The sequence below is a fragment of the Pantherophis guttatus genome, chromosome 8 (assembly GCF_059756535.1).
Source record: "Pantherophis guttatus breed Tessera chromosome 8, ASM5975653v1, whole genome shotgun sequence".
Classification (NCBI taxonomy): Eukaryota; Metazoa; Chordata; class Lepidosauria; order Squamata; family Colubridae; genus Pantherophis; species Pantherophis guttatus.
In genome coordinates, this window is record NC_142070.1 from 8,687,660 (window position 1) to 8,699,867 (window position 12,208).

General features: G+C 45.3%; 1 protein-coding gene across 1 annotated transcript in view; it reads right to left on the reverse strand.

Moving 5' to 3' along the window:
• CCNI (cyclin I) overlaps positions 1 to 12,208 on the reverse strand; it is a 69,283-nt gene that overhangs the window by 14,130 nt on the left and 42,945 nt on the right. The window contains exon 3 of the mRNA XM_060687018.2: positions 4,381 to 4,515. Within this exon, the coding sequence (XP_060543001.1) occupies positions 4,381 to 4,515 (135 nt within the window). The remainder of the gene's footprint in view (positions 1 to 4,380; positions 4,516 to 12,208) is intronic.

Genomic DNA, 12,208 nt, shown 5'->3' on the forward strand with positions numbered 1-12,208 from the left:
GATTGGCCCCAAATTTCCCAAGTTGGCTTTCATGCCTAAAGCAGAACTAGAACTCCTAGTCTCCTGGTGCCTGGCCCCAAGTCTCCCACAGTTGGCTTTCGTGCCTAAGGTGAAACTAGAACTCACTGCCTCCTGGTTTTTAGATCATCCCCTATATCCGTGATGGCGAACCTATGGCACGCATGCCACAGCTGGCACGCGTAACCATATCAGCGGGCAAACAAGCTCAGCTTCCGGTGAGACTGGAAGTTGTCAAACGGGCCATTTTTGGCCTCCGAAGGGTCTCCGAAGGGGTGGGGAAGGCTGTTTTTGCCCTCCCCAGACGCCTAGAGAGGTCCTGGAGCCAGGTGAGAAAGAAAAACGGGCCATTTTGTGCCAGGAGTGGGGTGAGCAAGGGGTGGGTGGGTCGCATAGAATTATGGGTATGAGCACGCACGTGCGCGACCCCCCTGCCCCCCCCTTCCTGGCACGTGATGGCAAAAAGGTTAGCCATCACTGCCCTATATGAACCAGGCTCTCAACAACAGGCTATGGCGTAGAAATGTTTCTAAGAAGACGATTTCAAGTGAGGCATGAATTCTGCCTGCTGAAGGACATACATTGGATCTAATTCAAGAGACGCTTGCTCCCAACGATTTGCTTCCATTGTCTAAATGCTGACAGCACTTCCTTCCTCCCTCATTCTCAGATCTTTCAACGAGCGGCGTGCGAATTGCAACTAATTTCAGGAGGAGAAAACCCCAAACTCTGCAGGTACAAGAAACTTAAAAAAAAAATGTTTTGTGTGGTGCTTAAGGATCAGAGGAGAAACCTGTGAGTTCTAATCCCACACCTCAGGCGCCAAAGCCCGTTGAGTGACCTTGGGCCAATCACGCCCTCTCCACCCTAGGAAACAGTCAATAGTTAAAAAAAACCACTTCTGAAAAATCTTGCCAAGAAAACTGCAGGGACTTGTCCGGCCGGGAGTCAGAAACTGACTCGAAGGCATATACTAAGTTCCATCAACAGAAATCAAGAGCTGTGCCCTCTGAAGCATAAACGGCTCTGCCGTTTTCTTCTCTCAAGCCCGGAGAAGGTAGACGATGAAAGAAAAGGATTGAAAAATTATTTGGAAGAGGGAGAAAAATAAGGGAGGTTTCTGAGTAAGCAAAAGCTCCGTTTCTAGCTGGAAACTATTCGAAGGCTTAATTTGGGCCAGATGGTAAAGCTGCAAGCTGGGGGAGTCCATCAACAAGGCTTAAAGAAAGAGCATTAGGAGACCATTACGACTGCTAAAAAATTGAGACAGATTTCGGAGTTGAGCAACTGGGGGGAGAAAAAGTTTATATTTTCTATTAAAGTCTCTCTTTGTAGAACTTTCTAAATTACATTTCCGTGCTGGCTGATGATACTGGTCTCCAGTTTTCTGGAGTCTATTGATCCAAATACCGTATTTTTCACAGTATAAGACGCACCTTTTTTCCCCCTAAAAGGGGGTGAAATTTTAGGTGCGTCTTATACACCGAATGTAGCCCTCGCCTACCCACTGGCCCCCACCCTTTGGCCTCTGCTTCCCAGCAGTTTACCTCCTTACAGCAAGCAGAAAGAAGAAACAGCTCCTTTCAGCTTCAGCGCAGCCTAATTAGCACAAATTGATTGGATCAGCCTCCCGACTCTCAGCTGTTTTGCTCTCAGCTGTTTTTGCCTTGCTGCAAGGAGGTAAATTGCTGGAGCAGATTTTTTTTTTCCTTGTGCAAATCAAGCTATGCTGAAAATGAAAATGAAAATGAAAGTAAAGCAGGCTGTTTGCTGTAATGAGGCAAAATTGCTGGGAAGCAGAGGCAGATTTCTTTTTCTTGTTTTCCTCACCAAAAAAAGGTAGGTGCGTCTTATAGTCCGGTGCATTTTATACTCCGAGAAATACGGTAGGTTTATAAATGTATCTGTGGTATTAATAGAAATAGAGGCAGGGAGAGATATTTCTTTTAAAGAATATAATTTAGGATCAAAAACGATAAAACAAATCACAGACTAAGGACCTTCACTCTCTGCTAAAAAGTATATCATCATCCTCTTTTAACGACCCCATAATCCCTTGCAGATAGTGTCTGGCAACTGAATGGAGCTGAGTGTTTACTGGCCAGATGCCCTTCCTGTCGCCAATGCGGAGTTTTTTTTCAGCAGATATATTCTCAGTACGCCCAGAGAAATATCTGCCCCTATAAAACTCACAGCCTCCTGATTGTGAGGCAAGAGCTCCACCTCTAAGCCACTGTACCACTCCCTCTGCTAAAAAGTATATGGCAATGGGAATATATATCCCTATTAGATGATATGCAGGCAGTCCTCACTTAAGGACTATAATTTTTCACTTAACGACCACCACACAAAAAATTGGATATAGTCACATGGTGAGCCATTTTAATGACTGCAACGACTTATGACTGTAATTCTGGGTCAATTACAGACGTAAGTCAAGGACGACCTATATTCCAGTTTCCACCACTCTGGTGCCTTTCAATGTGCTGGATTCTTGTCCCATAATCCCCAATGATTGTTTAGGTGCGGTAGGAATTATAGGGAAGGAAATTTCAATAGATCTGGAAGGCATCGGATTGGGCAAGGCTGCTCGGCACGTTCCTGCAAATAGAAATCCGGCTGTTGTTTCGTAAGGTTTTGCTCCCAGCAAAGTTGGCACGAGATTTCTATCTTTAATTTCTGTTGGAGGCTTAATTTAGCTTGGTAAACATGGAACACGTTGCTTTCGTTCCTTCCCCTGTTCAAATAAGGGAGCGAGGGAAATATATATATATTTTGTTGGTAGACATTAATTCCAGGCAAGAAAATAGACCCAGTCCCTAAAATGGAAACAAAAGCAGCCCAAAATGATCTTAATTTAGTGTAAGCAACAGGCTCTTTGGGTTGAAAATAGAAAAAGGGCTGTTCCCAGCTTCTATGCAAATTCTCAATCATCCCCGTCATGGTTGTGCCCCAAGGTGTTTTTTTCAAAAAGGCAATCGAACTTTCTTGGTTTGTTTTTCCTTGAAAACATTTCGCTTCTCATCCAAGAAGCTTCTTCGGTTCTAACTGAAGGGTGGGGAAATGGAAGGATTTAAACCAGAGCTGTCTAGAGCAAACGATGACCCTCGGAGTACTAACAACCAGAGGACTGCAAAGAATATAAACCCTTCCATTCCTCATCAAAAAAAAAGTCACTTTTTTCAGGGCTGTTGTACCTTGGAACTGACACTAAACCAATGGTTGTTAAGTTGAAGAATGCTTGAACTGCTCTGAGCCACAGGGGCCTACAAACACGGCGACTTTACGACTTGTGGACTTCAACTCCCAGAATCCCTCAGCCAGCCGGCCATGCTGGCTGAGGGATTCTGGGAGTTGAAGTCCACAAGTCGTAAAGTCGCCATGTTTGGAGATCCCCCTGAAATAAGCCATTGAAGAAAGAAACAGAGATTGGAGAGCAATGGAAACTGTTCAGTTCTGGCCATGAAGAACTACCGTATTTTTCGGAGTATAAGACACACCAGAGTATAAGAGGCACCTTAGTTTTTGGGGAGGAAAATAAGAAAAAATAAGAAAATAAGAAAGAGCTGAGGTGGCGCAGTGGTTAGAGTGCTGTACTGCAGCTACTTCAGCTGACTGCTAGTTCAGCAGATCAAATCTCACCGGCTCAAGGTTGACTCAGCCTTCCATCCTTCCGAGGTGGGTAAAATGAGGACCCAGATTGTTGGGGGCAATATGCTATTTAGTATACTGTCGATTGTTGTAAGCCGCCCAGAGTCCTCGGAGAGTGGGCGGCATAGAAATATGATTAATAAAATAAAAATAAAATAATAAAAAAGATGATTGGCAGGTGGATCAGCCTTCTGGAATACCCCCAATCAACTGTTCTCAGAGGTGAATTTTAGCAACAGGTTTCTTGGTTGTGAGCTCTGTGCCTTGCTTTTTTTTTTTCTACATCTGAAACTCCATTTCAGAAAAAAAAGTTTTTCCTGCCTCTGAAAGCCTCCAAAACAAGAGCTTCAGAAAAAAAGCCTCTGAAACTCTGGGGGTTTTTTTTTCTGAAGCTTCGTTTCTGATGCTTTTTTCAGCCTCTGAAACCTCCATTTAAGAAGCCGGGCGGGGCTACATTTGGAATATAAGACGCACCCAGATTTTCACCCTTTTTTTGGGGAGGAAAAAGGTGCGTCTTATACTCCGAAAAATACGGTATGTAAGCACAGAGAAGAACATGGACACCCCCCTGTGGTCTCCATAGCAGAGTTAAGTCAAGCATCAAGAGTCCAAGTGAACAGATGTTAAGATTTTATCTGAAAAGGCTTTGCTCAGCCTGGGACGGAGCCAACGACCAGCCCTTTGCAAAGATCACAGAGGTCTAACTGTTACCTTCACAGCAGCTAAAAACCTGTCCAAGAGGCTGACGGCCAGAGACAGTGTTTCCGGATAAAGGTGGAACTGGCATCTGAGTTTGGCCAGCCACTGAATCACTTCGTCCCGCTGGGTTGGAGAAATGCCTGCATCCTGTAGAATAAAAAGAAAAATAACATTAAAAACAATCTATCTCTGTCTCTCTCTCTCTCACACACACACACACACACACACAAATTCTCACAACCACTTATTTAGTAATACATTCTTAACCCACCTATTTTTCATCTCTATTTATCAATCTGTACCCATGTCCTCAAATGTCTCTCCATCTTCTGATACTACAGGTAGCCCTCGCTTAATGACTGGTCCAGGGGTCAGCAACCTACGGCTTCGGAGCCACGTGTGGCTCTTTGGGTCCTCTGCTGTGGATCCCTGTCAGGCAATCCCACCACTGGCTGGCCCCATCCATCGCCCTCCTCTCCCAGTCACTCCTCACCTGGCCTGAGAAGGTAAGGGTGATGACGGGGGATGGAGAAGCAGCCAGGACAGAGAGATACAGAGAGAGCGGGAGAGAGAGGGGGGAGGGAGGGGGGGAGAGAGAAGTATGTCAAAAGGGTTTTGTGGTTCCCGGTGTTTTTTAACAACTGGTTCTCTGCCTTAATGACCGGCTGAATAGGCGTGGCTAGGGGGGGTGTCATGTGACTGGTGGAAGTGAGTTACGAGTTGGCCACGCCCACCCAGGTTTTGTGGCTCCGGGTGTTTTCTTTTCTGTGGGAAACGGGTCCAAATGGCTCTGAGTGCTTAAGGTTGCAGACCCCTGGACTGGTCACTAAACAACCATTGAAACTTACAACAGCCTCCAAAAACCTACTTATGACCCACTTCTGGAGTTCCAAAGGCGGGACCACTCTCTGTAGTAACGTGATCACATTTTGGGCAACCGCCTCATCTTTCTGGCATTCTGCAGTCACCTGATCACCTGATCAAAATTTGCGATGGTTTCTGTCAGTTATACAAAATGCCCACGGGATTGAATGGATTTCGCTTTACAGCTAGGTTCATTTCACGACCGCCACAAAAAAAAATATCATAAAATTAGGTCAGTCACATCGATGGCTCCACTTACAGCCATTGTGACTTACAAATGAAATTTGGGGTTCCATTACAGTTATAAGTTGAGGACTACCTAGTATACAGTTGTAAGTTGAGGACTATGTAGTATACAGGATAGTAGTATACTACATTTCTGGGTCAACCTAAACGGAATGATCTGGAAATTTTTGCCACAGTAAAAGAAAATCGGTCCCTCAATTAAGTCCTGGGATGTCCGCTTACTGTATAACTTGATGTGCCATGTGTGCGGTTGTTTGTGCTGGGAAACCATAATATGTGATGATTCCGTCCGGCGGTGGGTTTCACATTTTGTTACCACCTGTTCATTGCACGTTCGCTTCATGTGTGCGCGTGCCCAGTTCACGCACATGCCTACCTTCCGCGCATGCACCCAATCTCAAAAACATGCCTAAATAGGACGGCATAGAGCTGGGGGGGGGGGTATTTTCTGGGGAAGGTTTATTATCTGGGGAGGTCTTATTTTCAGGGAAACACGATAGAGGGAAGCGAAATAACAGAATTAGAAGGCACTTGGAGGTCTTCTTATCCAGCCCCCTGCTCAGGCAGGAAACCTTATGCCAGTGATGGCTAACCTTTTTGCCATTGCGTGCCAAAAGCAGAGGTCACGCGGGTGGGATCGCGCATGTGTGCCCACCCATACTTCAATGAGCCCCACCTCCCACACATGCGCACGACCCCCCCGCTGCGCTCTCCCCGCTTTTGGCATGCAATGGCACAGTGGGCCCAGTAGGCCCATTTTTTTGCCCTCCCCAGGCTCCAGAGGCTCCGGAAGTTGGCTAACCGGCCATTTCCAGCCTCCAGAGGGCCTCTGGGGGGGTGGGGAAGGCCGTTTTCGCCCTCCCCAGGCTCCTAGAAAGCTTCTGAAGTCTGGGGAGAGTGAAAAACAGGCCTTCCCCACCCCCCAGAGGCCCTCCGGAGGCCAGAAACAGCTTAATTCCCGATTTCCGGTGGGCCCAGAAGGCCTGAAAATCAGCTGGCTGGTGCACGCATGCACACTGCAGCTGAACTAGGGCAATGCTTGTGTGTCCACCGATATGGCTCCACGTGACACCTGTGGCACGTGTGCCATAGGTTCGCCATCCCGGCCCTATGCCACTTCAGAAAAACGGTGGACCAATCTCTTCTTTAAAAAAACCTCCAGTGTTGGCGCACCCACAACTTCTGGAGGCAAATTGTTTCCACTGATGAATTGTTCTAACAGTCAGGAAATTTCTCCTTAGTTCTAGGTGGCTTCTCTCCTTGATTTAATTTCCATCCATTGCTTCTTGTTCTATTTGCTTCAGAGAACAGGTTGACCCCCACTTCTTTGTTTCTTATTGGAACACAGGTATCATGTCACCAGAGATATTCTTTAGGGGTTTTGGGATCCTATTTGCCCTTAAGGGATGGTGCACACACATGGTGCAGGGTAATAAGTCCAGATCTTCCAACCGAGTTACTTTTTAGCCAACTGCAAATCCGGTCCAACAACACTGGCAACTCAAGTTATGACTTCAGGCATTTTTGAGGCGTGGCAGTGAGGCTGCACCTCAGAAAGCTGTGAAGCTTCTCAGAGAACCCCGGGGAGGTAAAACTGTCAAGACTCTGCACAACCTGTGGAAGGACGTTTCGGATGTGGGGTGGTGCAGCTGCTCACAGAAACTCCACAGATTGCCTCAGACTTGCAAGGTGTCCAAACGTGCAAAATTACATCGCCGATAAAATGGCGCTTCTAAAAAAATCATAAAGAAGAGTAAAATCCTGCAAAGAAAGGCCTAAGTTAAACACAATGACAAAAAAAGTGAGGGAGCTGGGGTCCCAAACCCCATCCCACACCACACTGCACTACAAAAAAGATGTTGAGACTTTGGAAAAAGTTCAGAGAAGAGCAACTAATTATGATTAAAGGCCTGGAAACTAAAACATACGAAGAAACGGCTGCGGGATTTGGTTTTGGCTAGCCTATAGAGAAAAGAAGAATTAGGGGTGACATGATAGCAGTATTCCAGTAGTTGAGGGGCTGCCACAAAGAAGAGGGGGGTCAAATTATTCTCCAAAGCACCAGAAGGCAGGACAAGAAACAATGGATGGAAACTAATCAAGGAGGGAAGCAACCTGGAATTAAGGAGAAACTTCCTAAGAGAGAGAACAATTAACCAGAGGAACAGATTGCCTCCAGAAATTGTGGGTGCTCCATCACTGGAGGTTTTAAAGAAGAGTAGACAGTCACCTCTCTGAAGTGATATAGGTTCTCCTGCTTGAAGAGTGGGCTGGACTAGAAGACCTCAAAGGTCCCTTCCAGCTCATTCATTCATTCATTCCTCCTTGCTGGAGCATCCAGATCCGCAGATGTCCCACAAGTGGTTTTGGGGGGAGGGGGGGAAAGTCTTGTTAAGAGATTACAAAAAAATATTCTGAATTCCTCAGAGGAGAATCGAGTAGCCATGTTATAATTAGGACTGCGAATTTAGAAAAATAAGCCACGTTCTGGCTGGGATCCAAACAGCTACAGATAGTCCTCGACTTACAACAGGTTCGTTTAGTGACCATTCAAAGTTAAAACGGCATTGGAAAAAAGTGACTTATGACCGTTTTTGACATTTATGAATGTTGTAGCATCCCATGGTCACGTGATCAGTTTCATCCGCTTAGCAACTGACTCATATTTATGACGGTTGCAGTATTCCCGGGGTCATGTGATCACTTTTTACGACCTTCTGACAAGCCAAGTCAATGGAGAAGCCAGATTCACTTAACAACCGTGTTACTAGCTTAATAACTGCAGTGATTCGGTTAACAACTGTGGCAAGAAAGGTCGTTAAACGGGGCAAAACTCACTTAACAAATGTCTCACTTAGTGACAGAAATTTTGGACTCAATTATGGTCATAAATTGAGGATTATCTATATTTTCAGGGCTTTCAAGAATCTGGGCATTGTTGGTAAAATGTCTAAGTAACTTTATACAAGGGACCAATCTCGTCATCAATATAACCCTTCAGGTAAAAATATTTTTGAAACTCTTTCGGGTTCCAAAATGCTCTGAAGGACAGAGCCTTGCTGGCTCAGGAATTCTGGGAGTTGAAGTCCGCAGGTCATAAAGGGGCCATAGCAGGGGTGAAATGCTCCTGGTTCGGACCGAATCGTCTGATCTGGTAGCGATGGAGGCGGGTGGTTTGGAGAACCAGTAGCAGAAATCCCTGCCCCCCGCCCATTGCCCAGCTGAGCCGCACAATCATCAGAAGCTTTTTTTTTAATTTTTAAAAGCATTTGTTCTACATCCTCTTTGGCTGAAAAAATGCTTTTAAAAGTAAAAAAAAAAAAAAAAGCCTCTTGATGATCATGCAGCTCAGCTGGAATCATCAGAGGCTTTTAAAAGCATTTTTTCTACAACCTCTTCCACCAAAGAGGTTCTAGAAAAAAGGTTTTTAAAAGGAAAAAAAACCTCTGCCAATCAGGCAAGTCAGCTGGGATTGTCAGAGGCTTAAAAAAATAAAAAAGCTTCTGCCTATCAGGCAAGTCAGCTGGAATCGTCAGAGGCTTTAAAAGTATTTTTTTATAACCTCTTCAGCTGAAGAGGTTGTAGAAAAAATGTTTTTAAAAGGAAAAAAAGCCTCTGCCTATCAGGCAAGTCAGCTGGGATCGTCAGAGGCTTTAAAAGCATTTTTTTATAACTTCTTCAGCTGAAGAGGTTGTAGAAAAAATAGTTTTAAAAGTAAAAAAAAAAAAGGTTGGCCACACCCACTCAGTCATATTATCCCCCCCCCCCCCAAGCCATGCCCACAGAACCGGTAGTAACAAATTTTACATTTCACCATTGGGCCATAGGTACCCACATGATAGCAATATCTAAGGGGCTACCACAAAGAAGAGTGGGGGGGGGGTTTCAATCCATTTTCCAAAGCACTTGAAGGCAGAACAAGAAGCAACGGATGGAAACTAATGAAGGAAGAAACCTAAAACTAAGGAGAAACTTCCCGACAGCGAGAACAATAAACTAGTGGAATGACTTGCTTTCAGAAGTTGTGGGTGTTTCATCAATGGAAATTTTTCAGGAGTGACTGGATAATCATTTGTCTGAAATAGTATAGGGCAGTGATGGCTAACTTTTTTGCCATTGTGTGCCAAAAGCGGGGGGAGGGTCATGTGCTTGTGTGGCCACACCCATAATTCTATGCACCCCGCCCCCCCGCACATGCGTGCCCAAACCCCCTGCATTCCCCCTGCTTTTGGCACGAGATGGCACAGTGGGCCCGGTAAGCCCGTTTTTTGCCCTCCCCAGCCTCCGGAGGCTTTCTTGGAGCCTGGGGAGGTCAAAAACGGCCTTCCCCACCCCACCCCACCCCCGGAGGCCAGAAATGGCTTGTTTGCTGACTTCCGGTGAGCCCAGAAGGCCTGAAAATCAGCTGGCTGGCGCGTGCATGCGTGCCGGACGTGAGTTAACGTGCCCACTGATATGGCTTCACGTGCCACCTGTGCCATAGGTTCGCCATCACGGGCATAGGGTTTCCTGCTTGAGCAGGAGGTTGGACTAGAAGACCTCAAAGGTCCCTTCCAACTCTGTTATTCTCTTCTTCTTCACGAGACCAAACTAGGGCTCTCCCTATCGAAAAGTTCCAGGGCTTTTTGGGACATAAGCAGAATGGAAAATTCCACCTTCAGTTTTTTTTTTTTTTTCCTATTTTATCAAGAAGGTGATGGAACAGAATTTCAAGGCTGAACAGTCTGGCTTGCTGCTGGTTCCATGTGGGAGGCCTGTCAATCTCAAAATATTTACATTCAGCTGCCCACAAGAATTTCCCCCTGGGATGGTTTTGAAAAACCTGCAGATCTGGACTGTTGGCTGGAGAGATGCCAAAGCTCTCCTTAACCATCTGTGACTGGAGTTTTTGGCGTGCCTGCAGCAGGGGGTGAGCAAAGACCCCCAGATGCGCCACGCACCGTTGGCAAAGAGAGCGGGAAGCCACAGGTGGGGTCCTCAGCTGGCCGGACAACCCTGTGCCCCACCAATTTAGGGGCTCTGATATGGCAGTCCTCATTTCCCCCTTTCGTGGCTATTGTTCAGTCGCTAAGACGTATCCGACTCTTCACGACCCCAAGGACCGTAGCACACCAGGCCCCTCCTGTCCTCCATTGTCTCCCACAGTTTGCCCAAATTCATATTCACTGTGTCGATGACACTATCTAACCATCTCATTGTCTGCTGTCCCCCTTCTCCTTTGGCCCTCCATCTTTTCCAATGAGGCCTTCCCTCATTTGGTGGCCAGAGTATTTGAGCTTCGGCTTCAGTATCTGTCCTTCCAAAGGACAGTCAAGGCTGCTTTCCTTTAGGATCGACTGACTGGATCGCCTTGCAATCCGAGGGACTCCCAAGAGCCTTCTCTTATTCAATCACCTTCATATATAACGGCCCTGGTGGCTCAGCAGGCTGATAGCATTGTGATTAACACCAGCTGCCTGCAATTACTGCAAGTTCGAATCTCCCCAGGCTCAAGGTTGACTCAGCCGTCCATCCTTTCTAAGGTAGGTAAATTGAGGACCCAGTTTATGTGGGGGCAATAAGCTGACTTTATATAAATATACAAAAGTATGAAGGCTATTGCTTAACGCATTGTAAGCCGCCCTGAGTCTCCGGAGAAGGGTGGCATATAAATCAAATTTAAAAAATAAAATAAAATAAAAAATAAAAAAAAATATATGGGCAGAGAAGAACATTCTATGTCAGTGATGGCGAACCTAAGGTTGTGTGGAAACATCATGCGCGCACAGGGCCGTGCTCCAGAAAAGCTGAACTTCTGGGGTTCTGGCACGCATGCGCACCCAACGATCAGCTGGCTGGCATGTATGCGCACACCGGCTTTTGACACTGCCACGCATGCTTAGGACAGGTGATTGTCACATGCACATGCGCACCAGAAACCTGTAAAACTCATGTTCACCACTGGATCCCCATGGATCAGTTACACACTCAACTCTCACTGTAAGATGGGGACCATCACTTCACCCTCTACCTCCCCACCTTGTGTCTGTGTGTGTGTGTGTGTCCGTCCATCTGTCATTTTTCATATATTTATAGATAGATAGATAGATAGATAGATAGACAGACAGACAGACAGACAGACAGACAGACAGAGATAAATAAATGGATGGATGGATGGATGCATAGATAGATAGATAGATAAAATTATTTAGTATAATAGTTCCATACATATTTTGTGGACAGTGTATTAACTGGGTCAAGTATTTTTTTAAACAACGCTAACAATAATAATACAACTAAGTATATATAATCCTAACCTTCCAACTTCAACAATACTGTTCTCTCTTCATAATCCTTTATCATTTTTCCCGTTAATTCATTTAAACATAGTTAACATTTCTTTACGCCATGTATTTGTTATCCCCTACTAAATTACTTATTATTTAATATTTTAAGCATTACTCATTATTCCACAGTAACTTCAATATTCCAAATGGATAGGATTACTAATAACGCCAAATATTAACATTTAATCAATCCCAGGAGTGTATCTCAAAATCCCCACATTTTCTAATCCTTAATCTTTAACAATATACTTTAACACACTATTAATAATACAACTAAATTACCTAATCCTAAATTTCCATCTACTAATCTTAACTTATTTTTAGTTATGATAAGTCATATTATCTATGCTTTGCTCCTGGAAGCACGAAGCCGAGAACACCAGCCTGAAGATGACGAATGAGAC